The sequence below is a fragment of the Chiloscyllium punctatum genome, chromosome 3 (genome assembly GCF_047496795.1).
Source record: "Chiloscyllium punctatum isolate Juve2018m chromosome 3, sChiPun1.3, whole genome shotgun sequence".
Classification (NCBI taxonomy): Eukaryota; Metazoa; Chordata; class Chondrichthyes; order Orectolobiformes; family Hemiscylliidae; genus Chiloscyllium; species Chiloscyllium punctatum.
In genome coordinates this window covers 91,681,214-91,702,840 of record NC_092741.1, presented here as the reverse complement: position 1 = coordinate 91,702,840, position 21,627 = coordinate 91,681,214, and the positions used below count along the sequence as shown (strand labels likewise).

At 42.8% G+C, this 21,627-nt stretch overlaps 1 protein-coding gene across 4 annotated transcripts in view; it reads right to left on the bottom strand.

The window, feature by feature from the left end:
• Nucleotides 1-21,627, bottom strand: part of LOC140462897 (A-kinase anchor protein 7) — a 192,165-nt gene that overhangs the window by 40,104 nt on the left and 130,434 nt on the right. Inside the window, exon 8 of one of the 4 annotated variants that reach the window (XM_072556369.1) lies at nucleotides 10,415-10,789. The exons of the other annotated variants lie outside the window; for them this stretch is intronic. Within the exon in view, the coding sequence (XP_072412470.1) occupies nucleotides 10,698-10,789 (92 nt within the window). The 3' untranslated portion in view covers nucleotides 10,415-10,697. Of the gene's footprint in view, nucleotides 1-10,414; nucleotides 10,790-21,627 lie in introns of those variants that run through there. 4 annotated transcript variants of the gene reach the window in all.

Below are 21,627 nucleotides of genomic sequence, written 5' to 3'. Positions count from 1 at the left end.
ACACAACCCTGTGCAACACCGCCCCGCCCCCAACCCCATGCAACACCGCCCCCCACACAACCCCGTGCAACACCGCCCCATCCCCAACCCCGTGCAACACCGCCCTGCCCCAACCTCGTGCAACACCGCCCCGCCCCCAACCCCGTGCAACACCGTCCCCGTCCCCAACCTAGTGCAACGCCACCCTCCCCACCCCCACCCCCATGCAACACCACCCCTGCCCCAAACCTCTGCAACACCGCCCCCCCACCCACATCACCACCCCCAACCCCATGCAACGCCACCCCCACCCTCATCACCACCCCCCAACCCCGCCCCCTCACCGGGGCAGCCGGACTGTACACCAACAAGACCGCTGCTGCTGCCTTTGTGAGATAAGTCTCCAAATAGCGCACACACACACAACTTTTTACTGCAACTTTTTGACAGGTTCCACCTTTGCCCTGTAGTGGACAATGTTGGTGAGATTATCTGGGGAACGGGCGGCGGTGGGTGGTTTTAGGGTACACCACTGTGTGGAACTCCAGGGAAAGTGTGGGGAGAGAGGGCGACAGACAGTCATTTGGAGAAGGTGCCTGTTTAATCACTGTAAACAAAAGACGCGATCACTGTTGGAAACACATCTTTGATGTAATGTTTCCATTGGGAACTGGAGATTTCCTTCGGAAAATCTGATTTTTGGATAATTGGTATTCGGATAATCGAGGTTCCTCTGTATAGATTGCCTAATAGTCAGAGAGAAATTGACAGACAAACATGTAAGGAGATTTCAGTTATCTGTAAGAATAATAGGGTGGGTACGGTAGGGGATTTTAACTTTCCAAACATAGACTGGGACTACCAATATGTTAAGAGTTTAGATGGACAGGAATTTGTTAAGCATGTACAAGAAATTTTTCTGATTCAGTATGTGGATGTACCTGCTAGAGAAGGTGCAAAACTTGACCTACTCTTGGGAAATAAGGCAGGGCAGGTGACTGAGGTGTCAGTGGAGGAGCACTTTGGGGCCAGCAACCTTAATTCTATTAGTTTTAAAATAGTGGTGGAAAAAGATGGACCAGATCTAAAAGTTGGTGTTCTAAATTGGAGAAAGGCCAATTTTGACGGTATTAGGCAAGAACTTTCAAAAGCTGATTGGAGGCAGATGTTTGAAGGTAAAGGGACGGCTGGAAAATGGGAACCCTTCAGAAATGAGATAACGAGAATGCAGGAACAGTATATTGCTGTTAGGGTGAAATGAAAGGCTGGTATAGAGAATGCTGGATGACTAAAGAAATTGAGGGTTTGGTTAAGAAAAAGAAGGAAGCATATGTCAGGTATAGACAGGATAGATCAAGTGAATCCTTAGATTATAAAGGCAGTAGAAGTACATTTAAGAGGGAAATCATTCCTGATGAAGGACTTTTGCCCAAAACATCGATATTCCTGCTCCTCGGATGCTGCCTGACCTGCTGTGCTTTTCCAGTCTCATCTTGACTCTGATCTGCAGTATCTGCAATCCACACTTTCCTCCTCAAAGATTATTAAGGAGGCCTTTGTGTGGAGCTGCAGTAGATGAGGGGGGATACTAAACGAGTATTTTGCATCAGTGTTTACGGTGGAAAAGGACATGGAAGATATAGAATGTAGGGAAATAGATCACATCTTGAAAAATGAGAACTTTTTTTTACAGAGGAGGAAGTACTGAATGTCTTGAAATGCATAAAAGTGGATAAGTCCTCAGGACCTGATAGGTATACTCTAGAACTCTGTGGGAAGATAAGGAAGTGGTTGCTGGACCCCTTGCTCAAATATTTGTATCATCGATAATCACAAGTGAGGTGCCAGAAGACTGGAGGTTCAGAACTAATACTGAACTAATGTTGTGCAATTATTTAAGAAAGCTGGTAAGGACAAGCCAGGGAACTATAGACCAGTGAGCCTGATGTCGGTGGTGGGCAAGTTGTTGGAGGGAATCCTAAGGGACAGGATGTACATGTATTTGGAAAGGCAAGGACTAATTAGGGATAGTCAACATGCCTTTGTCCATGGGAAATCATGTCTCAGAAACTTGACTTGGTTTTCTGAAGCAGTAACAGAGGATTAATGAGGGCAGAGCGGTAGATGTGATCTATATGGACTTCAGTAAGCCGCTTGACAAGGTTCCCCATGGGAGACTGGTTAGCAAGGTTAGATCTCATGGAATACAGGGAGAACTAGCCATTTAGATACAGAACTGGCTCAAAGGTAGAAGATAGAAGGTGGTGGTGGCGGGTTGTTTTTCAGACTGGAGGCCTGTGACCAGTGGAGTGCCACAAGGATCGGTGCTGGATCCACTATGTTTTATCATTTATATAAATGACTTGGATGTGAGCATAAGAGGTACAGTCAGTAAGTTTGCAGATGACTCCAAAATTGGAGGTATAGTGGACTGCAAAGGTTACCTCAGATTACAATGGGATCTTGATCAGATGAGCCAATGGGCTGAGAAGTGGCAGATGGAATTTAGTTTAGAAAATGCAAGGTGCTGCATTTTGGGAAAGCAAATCTTAGCAGGATTTATACACTTAATGGTAATGTCTTAGGGAGTGGTGCTGAACAAAGAGACCTTGGAGTGCAGATGCATAGCTCCTTGAAAGTAGAGTCGCAGATAGATAGGATAGTGAAGAAGGTGATTGGTATGCTTTCCTTTATTGGTCAGAGTATTGAGTACAAGAGTTAGGAGGTCATGTTGCAGCTGTACAGAACTTTGGCTAGGCCACTTTTGGAATATTGCGTGCAATTCTGGTCTCCTTCCTGTTAGAAGGGTGTTGTGAAACTTGAAAGGGTTCAGAAGGATGTTGCCGGTGTTGGAGGATTTGAGGTATAGGGAGAGGTTGAATAAGCTAGGGCTGTTTTCCCTGGAGCGTCTGAGGCCGAGAGGTGTCCTTATAGAGGTTTATAAAATCATGAGGGACATGGATAGGGTCAATAGACATGGTCTTTTTCCTGGGGTGGGGGAGTCTAGAACTAGAGGGCATTAGGTTTAGGGTGAGAGGGGAAAGATATAAAAGAGATCTAAGGGGCAACGTTTTCACGCAGAAGGTGGTGCGCGTGTGGAATGGATTGCCAGAGGAAGTGGTGGAGGCTGGTACAATTGCAACATTTAAAAGGCATCTGAATGGGTATATGAATAGGAAGGGTTTGGAGGGATATGGGCCGGGTGCTGGTGGGACTAGATTGGGTTGAGATATCTGGTGGACATGGACGAGTTGGTCCGAAGGCTCTGTTTCCATGCTGTACATCTCTATGAGTCTATATTTGGAAGCACACAGCAACACTGTATGTCCCCAGTAGCCCATAATTTCTCTGCACAGCTGAATGTATATCAAACAATATGAAGGGCACCCCTCAGCCTGCCTTTCCTCTTCAAAGTCCTTGAACTTGTCATTATTTTTCCTGAATTTGTGACCACCTTTTGTCAAACTTAATAATTGAACGGGGACAATAGCATATTGGTAATTTTCCTGGACTTGTATTCCAGAGGTTTGTTATTAGTACTCAAGATCAATCTCACCAAGGCAGCTGAGGAATTTAAATTCAATTCATGAATTTGGAATCAAATTCTCATCTCATCAATAATGATGGTGGATTGTTGTAAAAACCCATCAGGTTCACTCATTTCTGTGAGGGGAGAAAGTCCTTAGCAAGACTGGCTTACATGTGACTCCAGACCAACAGTGACATGGTTGACTCAATTACCCACAGAAATTGTTGCAAAGCAATTCAGATAGGGCCATAAAATGCAAACCTTGCTGGAAATACTCTCCTATTGCAAGAATAAAGAAAGAAAAATCTATTCCTCCAGTTGAGTTTCCACCCCAAAACACAACACCATTAAAGACATTTCATTAAAGCTACAAGTTATATTCCATGATGCTGTGACAAAGGTAGACCCACCTCCACTGGACTGTTTGATAGGTTTAAGCATACCACCTCTTCTCATGCCTTTCCACAATCACCCAGCCTCATAAAACTGCAAGAGAATGACTACATTCTTATCCATCTCATTGCAATCAAAGAATCATCTTCAATGATATCACCTTCCACTCCAGAACTGTCACTTCTGGCAAATATCAGGTTCTATCTTCGGCTCCCCACCGTGTCATCTTGAATTTACAGACTATACATATGTGACATTGTCCAAAAAGCACAGCATCCGTTTCCACAAGTACGCTGATGACACAATGCCAACCAACCTGTCTGACATATAGTTCTGAGAAAGAAAATCCTCCAAATAGGATATTAGGAAAACTAAAATATTTGGTCTGAATTTCACCACAATGAAGAGTGGCTTCATTGTGACAAAGATGTTAGAAGAAGTCAGGAATTTCAAGCCTGGCCATTGAACTTGGCATTTGTCATTTTCACAGGGACAGACTGTAGTTTGTGCTTGCACAGTTCCCAGAGGCAGGTGGCCATTTAAATGACCAGATTCCTGCCGTCTGGAAATCAGATTACAGACATTTGATGAGGCAACAAATTGTTTAGATTTCTGGGGTAACTCTCTGGTGGGGTGGTGTAATAAGGACAGGGGATATCATGGGTCCTACGATGTTAGTGGGGATGATGAGATCAGGAATCCTTTGTCTGTAGGTGTCAGAGATCCTTTGCAGGGTGGGGATAGTAGTGGCAAGTCAGGCGCCTTTTGAGACTATGAGCTGCAAAGAAGATTTTACCTAAACTGTGCGTAAACCTTTTCGAACTAACCAACTTGTCAAGGATCGGTGCTACATGACTGATTTCCAAACTAATTTTCACAATGGAGTGACTACTGAGAGCTCCAACTGCTATTGAATTGAAATGTTCGTTGACATAAGTAATAATTGAAATTTTGTTTAGACAAGACATTGAGCACTTAAGTGGGATGTCTGTTTTCAAAAAGGGTTTGTTGAAGCAATTTCAATGTTCTGGATTATTATCTTTCAAGGAGAGCCAGTTTATTTCCCCAACAAATTGATAACTTAGTTTACTGTCAGGATGCTCATTGCTGAATAACGGGTAAATTAACATTGAGAGGGAATGACAAAGGTATATGTGTAAGCTGATACTAAGCCATGGGACAGATAGATGGGTATGGGCATATTAGTGCCCAGCATGCCTCGTTGCCCTTGAGAAGATGGTGGTGAGCCATTCTGTACCTCTAGTCAGCACCCGTGATGTACCCTCTATAAACTTTGACAGCATCCAAACTTGTACTGCCCGTATCTTAACGAGCAGCAATTCCTGTTCACCTATCACTTCTGTGCTCACTGACCTCCACTGGCTCCCAGTCATGAAACATCTCAAATTTTGTAATTATCATCTACAGACTACTGACTTGCAGAGCAAAAAAAATTCTCCATTTCTGTCATAAAAGGGAGACCTTTTTTTTGACATGTTCCCAGATTTAGTCTCCCCGACAGGATGAAACATTCTCCTGGATCCACTCTCGTAGACCCCTCAAAATCTCATATTTTTAAGTAACATGACCTGTCATTCTTCTGAATTCTAATTTGTATAATTCTAATCTTTCGACCTTTCTCGATAATCATAAGCCCTCATCATAAGAACGAGTCAAGTGAATATTCTCTCGACTGCTACTGATAACTTTTTCAAATAAGGAGACCAAAACCGCACTGAGTACCTCAGGTTGTCTCACAAAGGACCCAAACAGCTGCAACAAAATATCCTGACTTTCATTTTCCTTTCCTCTTACAACAGAAACTACCTTCCCATTTGCTTTCTTAATCACTTGTACCTGCAAATTTACATTTTGTGAATCACATATCAGGATACCCAGGTCTTTGGCATCATTGTGTCTCGGTGGTTAGCACTACTGCCTCACATTGCAAGGGACCGAGGTTTTATTCCACCATCAGGCAGCTGTCTATCTGGAGTTTGCACATCCTCCCCATGTCTGCCTTGGTTTCCTCTGGGTGCTCTGGTTTCCTCCCCCAGTAACAAACGTGCGCAGGTTAGGTGGATAGGCCATGCTAAATTAATTTCCTATAGTGTCCAGGGATGAAAAGGCTAGGTGGATCAGCCAAGGGAAATGGATGATTAAAGTGTAGGTGGGGTGGGTGTGCTCTGTGGAGGGTTAGTGTGGACTCATTGCTTCCACATGTAGCAATTCCATGATCCCTCAGTACTTAAGAGTTCTGTAATATCTGATCAATATGTTTTATTTTCTATTCATTCTATTCTTCCTGCTAAAGCAGACAACTTCATATTTTCCCATATTAAATGCCATCTGCTAAGTATTGTCTACTCACTTAACCTCTCTAAATTCCTTTGTAGGCTCTTTACCTCCTCTTGGTAACTTTCTTACCTTTCTTGGTGTTCATTGACAAATTTAGCCACAACACGTTCAGTCCTTCAACCCCTTCACTGAAATAAATCTCAAATAATTGAGGCTCCAGCACTGATTTCTATGGTACAGTACTAGATACAGCATGCCAACCTGCAAAAAAAAATTTATTGTGACTGTCTACTTCCTGTTAGCTAAACAATCCTCATTCTGTTAACATACTAGTCCCTGAAAGATACCTCCCTAATTCTGATCCTCTTCAGTCCGATAACCTTCCAAGATATTACTCCAATTCTTAGTTCTCAAACATCCAAAATTTTAATTGCTCCACCAATGACAGCCATATCTTCAACTACTTAGGCCCTGAGTTCTAGGATTCATCTCACTAAACCATACTGCCTCTCAACCACTTTTTCATTTTCAGAAGTCACCTTAAAATCTACTTTGACTGAATGTTTGATCATCTTCCCAAACGCCACCTTATCTGACTGCATTTTTAATTATTTTACCTAACCTGTGAAGTCTGAGGACAAAAGGTTCTGCTTCCACTGCTGCCTCCCAATGCCAAGGACCTGCGTTCGATTCTAGTGTCAGGTGACTGCCTGTGTGGAGGTTGCACATTCTCCCTGTGTCTGTGTGGGTTTCTTCCAGGTACTCCGGTTTCCACCTACAGTCCAAAGCTGCGCAGGTCAGGTGGAGTGGCCATGCTGAATTGTTGTGTAGTGTCCAGGGATGTATTGGTTAGGTGAATTGGCATAGTTAATGTGGGGCTTCAGGGATACAGTGACAGGAAAAGACGCTCTTCGGTGGTTTGGTACAGACTCAGTGGACAGATTGTCCTCCATCTGCTCTATAAGGATTCTTTGATTACATCAGGCATCATTTCTATATGTTTGCCTGAGGTTGTAGTCAACGACAATCAGAATTTGGCAGAAATTAAGGGGAACCATATCTTCAGCTACTTAGGCCCTGAGGTCTGGAATTCACCTCGCTAAACCATGCTGCCTTTCTACAACTTTTCCACTTTAAGAAGCTACCTTAAAATCTACCTTGTTAACTGATTACTTGATCATCTTCCCAAATATCACCTTATCTGATTCCATGTTTAATTATTTTATCTAACTCATGAAGTCTGAGGATAAATTAAAAAAAATTGAAAAGCAGCGTTGAAAGGCTCAAGAGTCTAGTCAAAGCAATAACATAATTCAGGATTTTTTAAACTCCAAAACTGGAAATGAAAAAGAAAAAGTTGTGCAGGTAGACAGTGTGGTCTTGATGATGAGAGGTTGTACTTTAAGGTACAATTTTCTCCTGTTACTTTGAATAACCCTTAGAAAATTTGTTTATGAAGTCAGGCCAATATCACATACAGATGGGAGACACAATATACAAATTGTTATCTTGTATGCACCATTAATGTATTAAAAAGTCCAAAAGCACTTCACAGGGACATCATAAAACGACATTTTCCTAAGCAATGTTAGGATTCAGGCTATCTCAGGACTCACAACTCTGGAGTGGAAGTCAATCATTCTCGAGGAACAGTTTAAAAAGAAAATATGGCTAAATATGTCAAAGGCAATAATCTGGTTGCAAAAATTTAAGAAAATAAATTTCTGTTTGTTACAGGTACATTAGATATAATTTATGATTTTGATATGAACTGGTTACTGTGATCAGGGTAGATTTTGGATCGGAGGGTTTCGAACAAGGAGTTTCTGGAAAGATGGGCATGGATTTGAGACACAACCTAACTCAGTAACTAGGTTTTAACATCTTTGCTAACAGCCCCTTCTTTGGTTCAGTATCCAATTATGCATCTATACCTTAAAAACCTTCCATAGAAGTTAATGAAATGGAAAATTGATTTAGGGCTTGAGTGGACAGTTAATCCAGTACTGCTATTTTACACTCTATTAAAATTCAATTTAATTCTATTTTGACTGTATTGAAAAAACAATCCAAGTCAAGGTATTTCCTGCAGACATTTTATTTTACTGCCTTATAATATCAATTAGATATTTTATGATTCTATGTTAGGAATTTAGACAAACACCTACGGCAGGTGAATGTAAGCAAAGAACAAATACTGTATAATGCATTGTGCAAATAATTAAAACACACCCTCTGGTTAAAACCGGTAGGACACCTAATTGAACATTGCCAGTTTCCTAGCAAGAATTAAAAATGGGCAATTCAATCATCAAATGCTCTGTTAAAAATTGCTAAGAATCTACTCAGCAGAGTGATGTCATTGTTAACCAGTCTGTTTCTTCCCTTTCAGACTTTGCACTTGCTGTTAATTACTCAATCAGCTACCTTGAAACTGGTGGCAACAAATCGTGTATGATTCACAGAGACTGGCTTGTCAGTTACTTGTCTGGTTTAAGTACAACAAAGAAGACATGTTATGATTGAAGGTTTGCTGATTCATGGATCTTTTGTAAGGGCTGAAAATTCTGAAACAAGTCAATTAGTTGTGTCTAAATTGGACTGCAAATGAATACTTTACAAATATTTTGTTTTAATTTAACAGGTTTTATCACAAACAGAGCTGTCCTTTTAACAGGAACTTGGAAATATTGTTTATTCACCTTGAAGTGAGAGGTCAACTTTCACATGTATATTGTCCATACTCTTCTACAACTGTTCATAACACCATAAGCTGTTGGAGTGTAAGTTGGCCATTCAGCCCATTGAATCTTTTGCACCATTCAATGAGATCAAGGCTGATCTGAAATGGTGGAAAGATAACAATCTCTCCCTCAATATCAGCAAAATAAAAGAGCTTAGGAAGAGTCACTTGACCCGAAACATTAACTCTGATTTCTGTCCACAGATGTTGCCAGTCCTACTAAGCTTTTCCAGCAATTTCAATTTTTGTTGCAAATAATCCTCAACTTCTCTTTCCTGCTGCTTTACTCTAACATTTGATTCTAATCATATTAATGACTATCTTCAATGACTAAGACTACACTATCTAACAGCCACTTGCTATAATTGGTGAACAAACCAGAACATGAGCAAATCCAATATTGATAAAGCTGAAGTCTTCCTACCTAATTGGCTCCCACTGAAAAGGTATCTGTCCTACTCTCTGCTGCCACTTACTGCTTCTGCTGTGTACTCAGACAGAACCAGACAGTATATAATTATTTGGCTGTAGATTCATGTTTTATCACAAACAATACACTTCTCCAATATCATTGCTTCTAATCTCACTTTACCTTCAGTGTTGCTTTTTCATTTTGAGTCTGAAAGCTGGATCTTCTGGCTCAAAAGTAAGAATTGAGAGCATCACTTAATTAAGATAAAGTTAAAAATCACACAACACCAGATTATAGTCCAACAGGTTTATTTGGAAGCACTAACTTTCGAAGCGCTGCTCCATCGTCAGCTAGCTAGTGGGGCAGGATCATAGGATACAGAATTTATGCTAAAAAATCAAAGTATCATGTAACTGATGCAATGTATTGAACAAACTTAGATTGCTGTTAAATCTTTCATCTTTTGGAATGGGTTGCAGGTTTCAATTCATTAATATGTAAATCCCAGGACTTCTTTCAAGTTACATTCCTGAAATAAGTTAATGTTTTAGATATTTCAGCTCAGACAATGTGGGCGGCGCGGTGGCACAGTGGTCAGCTTGCTGCCTCACAGCACCAGAGACCCGGGTTCATTTCCCAACTCTGTGTGGAGTTTGCATATTCTCCCCATGTCTGCGTGGGTTTCCTCCAGGTGCTCAGGTCTCCTCCCACAGTCCAAAGATGTGCAGGTCAGATGAATTGGCTAAATTGCCCGTAGTGTCAGGTAAAGGGGTAAATGTAGGGGAATGGGTGGGTTGCGCTTCGGCGGGTCGGTGTGGATGTGTTGGGCCGAAGGGCCTGTTTCCACACTGTAAGTAATCTAATTAAGGGTGTGAGGTTAGAGTCTGTCTTTATTCCAACCTTGAGTCAGACCAGTTCTATTTCCAAAGTAGGAATTTATAAAATGTCACATGGACTGACTGCCTACAGATTGTGTACTTTTTGAACAAAATAGAATGCATCTGCAAATATAAATCTGCAAATGCAAATTCACTCCATTTGTGTGTACATGCGTGAGGGAGTGAGGGTGTGAGAGAGGGAGTGAGAGTGTGTTTGTGTGTAGTGTAGTAAGGTCACCTGTAGTGTGACATAAAACTAAGATCCCGGTTGAGGCCAATCTCATGGGTAACGAACTTGGCTATCAGCGTCTGCTAGGCCACTCTGCGTTGTTACATACCCCAAAGTCCGCATTGGAGGATGGTCACCTGAAGATCCGAGGCAAAATGTTCCTGACTGCTGATGTGTACCCCGATACTCAACTCATCAATCGCCAATTCCGACATCAAGAAAACGTAATGACCTCCTCAGGAGACAGACATGGGAAATGACTGACAGACTACCCTTCGTTGTCCAGTACTTCCCACAAGTGGAGAAACTATGCCATGTTCTTCACAGCCTGCAACACATTATCGATGAAAATGAGCACCCTGCCAAGATCATTCCTACGCCTCCACTTCTCGCCTTTAAACAACGCTATTGTTCACAGCAAACTGTCCAACCTTCAAGACATCGACCACACACCATACAACACTGCCATGGCAACCACCGCAAGACGTGTCAGAGTGTCAACATGGCTACTACCATTACACGTGGGGACACCACCCACCACATGCATGGCAGGTACTCATGTGACTCGGCCAACTTTGTCTATCTCATACGCTGCAGGCATGGTACATTGGTGAGATTAAGCAGGCGCTATGACAATGGAGGAATGGACATCGCACAACAATCGCCAGACAAGGATATTTCATCCCAGTTGGGGAACATTTCAGCAGTCAAGGACATTTGGTCTCGGATCTTCAGGTGACTGTCTTCCAAGGCAGACTTCCGGATACGTAACAATGAAGAATGGTCGAGCTGATAGCCAAGTTTGTTACTCATTAGGATGTCCTCAACCGGGAGCTTGGTTTCATATCACACGAGAGGTGACCTTACTACACTATATACACACACACAATCATACTCACACACTCATGCAGACCCTCTCTCATTTGCTCTCTCTCAGACACGCACACCTCCACCCCAACACTCACACTGATGCACACATCCACATTCAGGCATCTACTCCGTCATACTTGCGCGCGGGCGCACATACACACACACATGTCTTGCTTTCTCTCCCTCATGTGCATGCTCACACACATATAAGTTTGCGGGGTGAATTTGCATTTGCAGATTTGTATTTGCAGATAGACAAACGGTTGGTGTGTTGCCTCCCAGGTGCCAGGGTTCGTGATGTCTCTGATTGTGTTTTTGGGATCCTTAAGGGGGAGGGGGAGTAGCCTCAAGTCGTGGTCCACATAGACACCAATGACATAAGTAGGAAGAGAGATGGGGATTTAAGGCAGAAGTTCAGGGAGCTAGGATGGAAGCTTAGAACTAGGACAAACAGAGTTGTTGTCTCTGGTTTGTTGCCCGTGCCACGTGCTAGTGAGGTGATGAATAGAGAGAGAGAGAGGAGTTGAACACGTGGCTACAGGGATGGTGCAGAGGGAGGGTTTTGGATTCTTGGATAATTGGGGCTCTTTCTGTGGTAGGTGGAACCTCTACAAGCAGGATGATCTTCATTTGAACCAGAGGGGTACAAAATATCCTGGGGGAGGAAATTTGCTAAGGCTATTGGGGTGGGTTTAAACTAATCCAGCAGGGGGAGGGGAACCAAAATTGTAGTTCGAATATAGAAAAGGTTGAGAGTAGGGAGGCCCGAAATCAAGTTTCAGGGACACAAGATGGCAATGGCAAGCAAGAAGGTGGTTTGAAGTGTGTCTACTTCAATGCCAGGAGCATCCGGAATAAGGTGGGTGAACTTGCAGCATAGGTTGTTACCTGGGACTTCAATGTTGTGGCCATTTTGGAGACATGGTTAGAGCAGGGACAGGAATGGTTGTTGCAGGTTCCAGGATTTAGATGTTTCAGTAAGAGCAGAGAAGATGGTAAAAGGGGGGGAGGCGTGGCATTGTTGGTCAAGGACAGTATTACAGTTGCAGAAAGGATGTTTGGAGACTCGTCAACTGAGGTAGTATGGGCTGACGTTAGAAACAGGAAAGGAGAGATCACCCTGTTGGGAGTTTTCCATCGGCCTCTGAATAGTTCCAGAGATGTAGAAGAAAGGATAGCAAAGATGATTCTCGATAGGAGTGAGAGAGACGGGGTAGTTGTCATGGGGGACTTCAACTTTCCAAATATTGACTGGGAACACTATAGTACGAGTACTATAGATGGGTCAGTTTTTGTCCAGTGTGTGCAGGAGGGCTTCCTGACACAGTATGTAGACAGGCCTACAAGGGGCGAAGCCACATTAGATTTGGTACTGTGTATTGAGCCCGGACAGGTGTTAGACTTGGAAGTAGGTGAGCACTTTGGTGACAGCGATCACAATTCTGCTATGTTTACTTTTGTGATAGAAAGGGATAGGTATATACCACTGGGCAAGAGTTACAGCTGGGGGAAAGGCAATTACGATGTGATTAGGCAAGATTTAAGAAGCATAGGATGGGGAAGGAAACTGCAGGGTATGGGCACATTAGAAATGTGGAGCTTATTCAAGGAAAGGCTCCTGAGTGTCCTAGATAAGTATGTACCTGTCAGGCAGGGAGGAAGCTGTAGAGCGCGGGAGCCGTGGTTTACGAAGGAAGTGGAATCTCTGGTCAAGAGGAAGAAGAAGGCTTATGTTAGGAGGAGATGTGAAGGCTCAGTTAGGTCACTTGAGGGTTACAAGGTTGCCAGGAAAGACCTAAAGAGAGAGCTCAGAAGAGCCAGGAGGAGACATGAGAAATTGTTGGCGGATAGGATCAGGGTAAACCCTAAGGCTTTCTATAGGTATTTAAGGAATAAAAGAATGAGGAGAGTAAGATTAGGGCCAATCAAGGATAGTAGTGGGAAGTTGTGTGTGGAGTCAGAGGAGATAGGGGAAGCACTAAATGAATATTTTTCGACAGTATTCACTCTAGAAAATGACAATGTTGTCGAGGAGATTACTGAGATACAGGCTACTAGACTAGGTGGGATTGAGGTTCACAAGGAAGAGGTATTAGAAATCCTGCAGAGTGTGAAAATATATAAGTCCCCTGGGCCGGATGGGATTTATCCTAGGATCCTCAGGGAAGCCAGGGAGGAGATTGCCGAGCCTTTGGCATTGATCTTTAAGTCGTCACTGTCTACAAGAGTAGTGCCAGAAGACTGGAGAATAGCAAATATGGTTCCCCTGTTCAAGAAAGGGAGTAGAGACAACCTTGGTAATTATAGACCAGTGAGCCTTACTTCAGTTGTTGGTATAGTGTTGGAAAAGGTTATAAGAGATGGGATTTATAATCATCTAGAAAAGAATAATTTGATGAGGGATAGTCAGCACGGTTTTGTGAAGGGTAGGTCATGCCTCACAAACCTTATTGAGTTCTTTGAGAAGGTGACCAAACAGGTAGATGAGAGTAAACCGGTTGATGTGGTGTATATGGATTTCAGCAAAGCATTCGATAAGGTTCCCCACAGTAGGCCATTGTACAAAATGCAGAGGAATTGGATTGTGGGAGATATAGCAGTTTGGATAAGTAATTGACTTACTGAAAGAAGACAGAGGTTGGTGGTTGATGGGAAATGTTCATCCTGGAGTTCAGTTACTAGTGGTGTACCACAAGGGTTGGTATTGGGTCCATTGCTGTTCGTCATTTTTATAAATGACCTGGATGAGGGCGTAGAAGGGTGGGTTAGTAAATTTGCAGACAACATTAAGGTCGGTGGAGTTGTGGATAGTGACGAAGGATGTTGTAGGTTACAGAAAAACATAGATAAGCTGCAGAGCTGGGTTGACAGGTGGCAAATTCAGTTTAATGTGGACAAGTGTGAGGTGATTCACTTTGGTCAGAGTAACCAGAATGCAAAGTACTGGGCTAATTGTAAGATTCTTGGTAGTGTAGATGAGCAGAGAGATCTCGGTTTCAGGTACACAGATCCTTGAAAGTTGCCACCCAGGTTGACAGGGTTGTTAAGAAGGCATACAGTGTTTTAGCTTTTATTAATAGAGGGATCGAGTTCCGGAACCATGAGGTTATGCTACAGCTGTACAAAACTCTGGTGCGGCCGCACTTGGGAGTATTGTGTACAGTTCTGGTCACCGCATTATAAGAAGGATGTGGAAGCTTTGGAAAAGGTGCAGAGGAGATTTACTAGGATATTGCCTAGTATGGAGGGAAGGTCTTACGAGGAAAGACTGAGGGACTTGAAGCTGTTTTTGTTGGAGAGAAGGTTGAAAGGTGACTTAATAGAGACATATAAGATAATCAGAGGGTTAGATAGGGAGAGCCTTTTTCCAAGTAGGGTGACGGCAAGCACAAGGGGGCATAGCTTTAAATTGAGGGGTGATAGATATAGGACTGATGTCAGAGGTAGTTTCTTTACTCAGAGAGTAGGAAGGGTATGGAATGCTTTGCCTGCAACAGTAGTAGATTCGCCAACTTTAGGTACATTTAAGTCATCATTGGACAAGCATATGGATGTACATAGAATAATGTAGGTTAGATGGGCTTCAGATTGGTCGGCGCAACATCGAGGGCCAAAGGGCCTGTACTGTGCTGTAATGTTCTATTCTATTTTGTTCAAAAAGCACACAATCTGTAGGCAGTCAGTCCATGTGACATTTTATAAATTCCTACTTTGGAAACAGGACCAGTCTGACTCAAGCTTGGAATACAGACAGACTCTAACCTCACACCTTTCATGCAGGCTCTGAGCTGAAATATCATCATTTCTTCTAAAACCGTTAAGTTATCTTGGGAATGTGACTTGAAAGGTGTTCTGGGATTTATATATTAATGAATCGAAACCTGCAATCCATTCTAAGTGGTTAAAATTTAACAGTAATCTAGGTTTGTTCAATACATCACATTAGTTGTATAAAACGTTGATCATTTACAATAAATTCTGTGTCTTATGACCTTGCCCCACTAGCTAAATAAACCTGTTGGACTATAATCTGGTGTTGTGTGATTCTTAACCTTGTCCACCCCAGTCTAATACCGGCTCCTCCACAACCTAATTCAGACAGGCACCTATACACATATATACATACACAAGTTGTTGCTGGTTAGGATAACATAATTGTAAACTTTGCATAACATATTTGATAGAGAACTAAACTCCTAATAAATTTACTTTTCATTGTATTAATTTAGAGTGAAGAGTCTTCTGGTTCTTGTGTTTCTTTTAGAAACATAAAGTCACATTATGATGGTTACTTTTGTAGCTGCATTTAAAGGGTCTTCAGAATTCAAAGAAAATAATACAACAGAAGAAAAACATTAAAACTGAGATAAACCACTGTTTCCATGGATACAGCTTTCTTCTGATGTGATGCCCTGCAGCATGAGCTTTCTGATACATTTATTGGCATTCTCAGTGGGCCTCCAAAACTGCAAATGTTGCAGATACACTGTGAACCTTCCAACACTGGATTCATTAGATCTCAAGGAGCAATTCTACCTATGTTCTTTGGTATAAACAATTGTTGCACTTACGAATATTTTACAAACATTTTTCATAGATGCATCTGATTTACACAGTAGATTTTTTATTAAATGCTGGAGACCCAATGTGTTTTATGTCTGCTCTGAAAACCGTTAAGCACTACAGTATTGGATTAAGTTCAAGCTAACGCTAATGTAGAGCAAGATATATTTAGAAAATAAACGAGGAATCCACCCACGTGGCCTTTTCTAAAATGTGTAGTTTAGTTTTGTTGCAATGGGAACACTTTAAGCAAAACATTTTTTTTTGTGTAGCATATTTCAGCACAATTTATTTTGGAATCAACAGAATTTTTAATTCATCCCATGAAGTTCAAAGCTAGTACTAGCATTATGAAGAAACAAGATTGGATATGATTTGGCCAGATTCTTGTTCTTGTATTTGACTAAGGATCTTCTAGTATAACTTCAACAGATGCTAGAAGGGCCTTGTCAGCAGTGGCTGGGTGAAAGCCGTCTATTCATTCATTCCTCAAGATTGTCATTCGTGGTGATTTGCTGTCATTTGTGATTAAATATAATGATCTGCATAATGACAACTGTGACCTTTCCCTTTGTCAGTTCCAATTTACAGTGTCTATCTCCCACCAGTCCTTGGTCACGATGCAGGAGCTGGAGCGGAAAGAGAGTTAAACAGAGGGGATCCCTCACTATGAAGACGCACCATTTTATGTGTCTTGTGCATTCACCAGCAGCTCAGATACACATGCCTTGACAGGTAGATATGTTGTCCCATGGTGAGTCAAACATCACAAGTGTGCAGAAGATTATATTAAAGATGGATGGCAGTGGACAATCCCCTTTGGAGGGCACAAAGCACTCCAAGCTCAGATCAGTGGACACAGATGCTGACACTCAGGCTTCCAGTGAAGCAAACCATTCTGGACGGCCAAGCAAAAAATTGTTATGGTTCTGGCATGTTCAGAGATACTGCACATGATGACAGAGACATTGGAGGAGTCCATCTCAGCTACTGTCACAGCATTTGTGCTGATGTCCAATACCATGCAAGGGATGGCCATTTGAGTGGTCCATCAGACAAAGCATGAATGTTTGCTCACACCAATGACCAGCATACTCAGTCTGTTAGCTTAAATGGGCCAAAGGAAATTCCATACCTTGCTGAAGTTCAACAAAGTGTGCTCTAGCTTCTCATTTTCATTCTTTCCAAAGCTGCAGCACAGTCACTGTATTCTTCTTCAGCACCTCTGGTCCTCTCATATTTGCCATGCTATGCAAAACACAGCAACCACGCACAATTTGGGGCACCCTTGCAGGTGCACACTGAAAGGTACATCCTCAGACTACTAGCTTGCTCAATGAACACTTGTGCTCATGTGGCTTCTGTGATGGAGCTCTTTACAAATGCTATTGCATGTCCAGGGGTGATGCTAGCTTCGAAGCTGGCCTCCATTGACAGTGTTTGAAGCTTGAAAAATCGATGATGCATTGGACAGACCGAGGATGAAGGCATTGTGAAATCTTCATGGATATCTTATACAGATTGCATGAGTATCTTTCAATGGTTACACTACATCTAAATATTAACAAATTCACTCTCAATTGATTGAATACTCCTAGTTTATTTGCCAAATGGATACAACCTCTGATTCTCCAAATATGTGAAGACTCAGCCCATGTTAATCCTGATGGGCCAATTGTTTTGACTGGCCTTATCTGTGTCACAGTGAATGCCAAACGTAGTATCACTCACCTGCAAGATTCATTTGTATTCAGTGAATGGCAAAATCCAACAGATGTGACTGAGAAATCCCTGGAAGGAGCGGAGGAGGAAACATTCAAGGCTGGAGTGATTTTAATAGATGCCTACGTGATCTGCTGGGCAAGAGGTCTCGTTCTAGGAAGGTTGCAGATATTAGAAATAACCAAGCATACCACCACTTCTCAACCAACTCTGTCCTCCACTCCCATGCTAGAGCTGTATTGCCATCCCTTCTGTCCTGTGAAGTGGCAGATGACTGAGCAGACAGCATGTGGTCCTGTTGTAGCTGCTGGTTAGCCTCATCAAAGACTCAAAGTAGAGCTGCATTGGCTGCTTTCATGCCCCTGTGAAGGCTGGCAGCTAGTGAGAACTGATCAAAAACGTAGACGTTGACAGAGATGACCCCCAAAGAACTGCAGTAAAAGTACAGTCTCAGAATAAATCTTACAGACAAAAGCCTGTAAATATGTGTAATGCTGTCAGAATATAAAAGCTTTCAGCTTGCCAATTTCACAGCCCTGTCATAGAACACAGAACAGTACAGTACAGTACGGGCCCGTCAGCTCTCAGTGTTGTGCCGGTCTTTTATTTTACTCTAAGTTCAGACTAACCTACATAGCCTTCATTGTATTAGCTTGCATGCACCTATCCAAGAGTCACTTTAATGTCCTTAATGTATCTGACTCTACTTCCACTGCTGGCAGTGCATTCCAGGCACCCACCACTCTCTCTGTAAAGAACCTCCCTCTCACATCTCCCCTAAATCTTCCTCCAATTACCTAAAAATTATGCCCCCTCATAATAGATATTTCCCTCATGGGAGAAAGCCTCTGTCTATTCACTCTAAGCCTCTCAACATCTTGTACACCTCTATCAAGACACCTCTCATCCTCCTTCACTCCAATGAGAAAAGCCCTAGCTCCCTCAACCTTTTACATAAGATATGCCCTTCAGGTCAGACAGCATCCTGGTAAATCTCATCTGCACCCTCTCCAAAGCTTCCACATCTTTCCTATAATAAGGTGACCAGAACTGAACACAATATTCCAAGTGTGGTCTAATCAGGGCTCTACACAGATGCAGCATAACCTCGCAGCTCTTAAACTCAATCCCGCTGCTAATTAAAGCCAACACATTAAATGCCTTCTTAACAACCCTATCAACTTGGGTAGCAACTCTGAGGGACCTATGGACATGGACCCCAAGATCCATCTGTTCTTCCACACTGCAAGAATCCTGCCTTTAACCCTGTATTCTGCATTCAAATTCAACCTTACAAAGTGAATTAATGCACACTTTTCCAGGTTGAACTCCATCTGGCACAAATCAGCCCAGTTCTGCATCCTGTCAACGTCCCGCTGCAAACTACAACAGCCCTCCACACCATCCACAACTCCACTGACCTTCACGTCGTCGGCAAACTTACTAATCTACACTTCCACTTCCTCATCCAAGTCATTTATAAATATCACAAACGACAGAGGTCCCAGAACCGATCCTTGCGGAACACCACTGGTCACCAAGTTCCAGGCTGAATCGTTTCCATCTACCACCATCTGTTGTCTTCTATGGACCAGCCAATTCTGTATCCAGATAGCCAGATTTCCTTGTATCCCATGCCTCCTTACTTTCTGAATGAGCCTGTCTTGGGGAACCTTACCAAATGATTCACTAAAATCCATATACAGAGGGACCTCGATTATCCAAACAACATGGGTGGGGAGTATTTTGTTCAGCTAATTGAATGTTCAAATAATCAAACGCTGAATAGCACAGTTTAGCCAAGCATCAGGACCTTGCGATCTTGTTCGGATAATCTGAAATTCGGATAATTGAATGCTGGATAATCAAGGTTCCTCTATACACCACATTCACTGCTCTGCCTTCATCAATGTGTTTTATCACACCCTCAAAGAAGGTTTGTGAGGCATGACCTGCCCCTCACAAAGCCATGCTGTCTATCTCTAATCAAACTATGGTTTTCCAAGTAATCATAAATCCTTTCTCTCAGAATCCTCTCTAATACTTTACCCACCACTGACATAAGACTGGCTGGTCTGCAATTTCCGGGATTATCCCTATTCCCTTTCTTGAACAAGGGAATACCACCCTCTGATCATCTGGCACTACTCCAGGAGACAGTGAGGATGCAATGATCATCGCCAGAGATACAGCAAACTCTTCCCTCGCTTCCTGTATGGCGTATCCCGTCTGGCACAGGGGATTTATCTCTCCTTAAATTTTTCAAAATTTTCAGCACATCCTCCTTCCTAACATCAACCTGTTCTAGCATATCAATCTCTTTCACACCGCCCTCAGAAATGTCAAGGTCCCTCTTAGTAGTGAATACTGAAGTATTCATTAAGGACCTTCCCACTTCCTCTGACTCCAGGCGCTGGTTTCCCCACGATCCTTGATCAGCCCTATCCTCACTCTGGCCATCCTCTTGTTCCTCACATAAGTGTACAATGAGTGTAGGATTAAGGTTTTCCTTAATCTTACCCCTACAGCTTTTCCATGCCCCTTTCTAGCTCTTCTAAGTCCATTCTTCAGTTCCTTCCTGGCTACCTTGTAACCCACTAAAGCCCTGTCTGATCCTTGCCTCCTCAACCTTAAGCAAGCTTCCTGCTTTCATTCGACTAGATGTTCCACATCCCTTATCACCCAAGGTTCTTTCAAACTACCATCACTTCCTTGCTTCAGTGTCCAGCACTATCAGCAAGTGCTTCCCAAACAACCACCACATTTCTGTTGTGCATTTCCCTGAGAACATCTGTTCCCAATTCAGTCACCTCAGTTCCTTCCTAATAACATTATAATTCCCCATCCCCCAATTAAATACTTTCCCATACTGTCTGCTCCTATCCCTCTCCATCATGACCATAGCAGATGTCAGGGAATTGTGGTCACTATCACCGAAATGCTCTCTCACTGAGAGATCTGACACTTGGCATGGTTTGTTGCCAAGCAGCAAATCCAATATGACCTCCCCTCTAGATGGCCTATCTACATATTGTGTCAGGAACCCATCTTATACGTACCTGACAAAAACCGCTTCGTCCAAAATATTTGAACTAAGGAAGTTCAAACCAATATTAGAGAAGTTAAAGTCACCCATGATGACAACCCTATAACTTTCCAAAATCTGCCCCCCAATCTGTTTCTCCATGTCTTTATTGCTATCAGATCTGTAGAAAACTCCCAATAAAGTGAATGCTCCTTTCCTGTTTCTGACATCCGCCCATACTGACTCTGTAGACAAACCCTCCTTGATGACCCTTTCTGCAGCTGTGACACTATCCTTGATTGGCAATGCCGCTCCTCCACCTTTCTTACCTTCCCCCCATTTCTTTTGAAACATCTAAACCCTGGAACATTGAAAAACCATTCCTGCCCCTGTGATATTCAAATCTCTAATGGCCACAACATCACAGTTCCAAATACTGATCTATGTCAATCTCTGTTGTGCTTTTGCCTGATTGAACCTGGCAAATAGGGAACAGTTTGGGAAGGGTGTGTACAGGCAGTTAAAGCCAGTTGGTTTTTAGATATTTAAACCGCCTCGACTGCGTCATGGAGTGTCCTTGTTGGCAAGTTGGTAAAGTCTCAATGCTGCAAAACGCTCTAAAACTCAATGTAATTATGAGCTGACAGCTATTACAAAGCGGGCGGCACGGTGGCTCAATGGTTAGCACTGCTGCCTCACAGCGCCAGAGACCTGGGTTCAATTTCCGCCTCAGGCAACTGACTGTGTGGAGTTTGCACATTCTCCCTGTGTCTGTGTGGGATTCTACCGGGTGCTCCGGTTTCCTCCCACAGTCCAAAAAAAATGTGCAGGTTAGGTGAATTGGCCATGCTAAATTGCCCGTACTGTTAGGTAAAGGGGTAAATGTAGGGGAATGGGTCTGGGTGGGTTGCGCTTCAGTGGGTCGGTGTGGACTTGTTGGGCCGAAGGGCCTGTTTCCACACTGTAAGTAATCTAATCTAATCTAA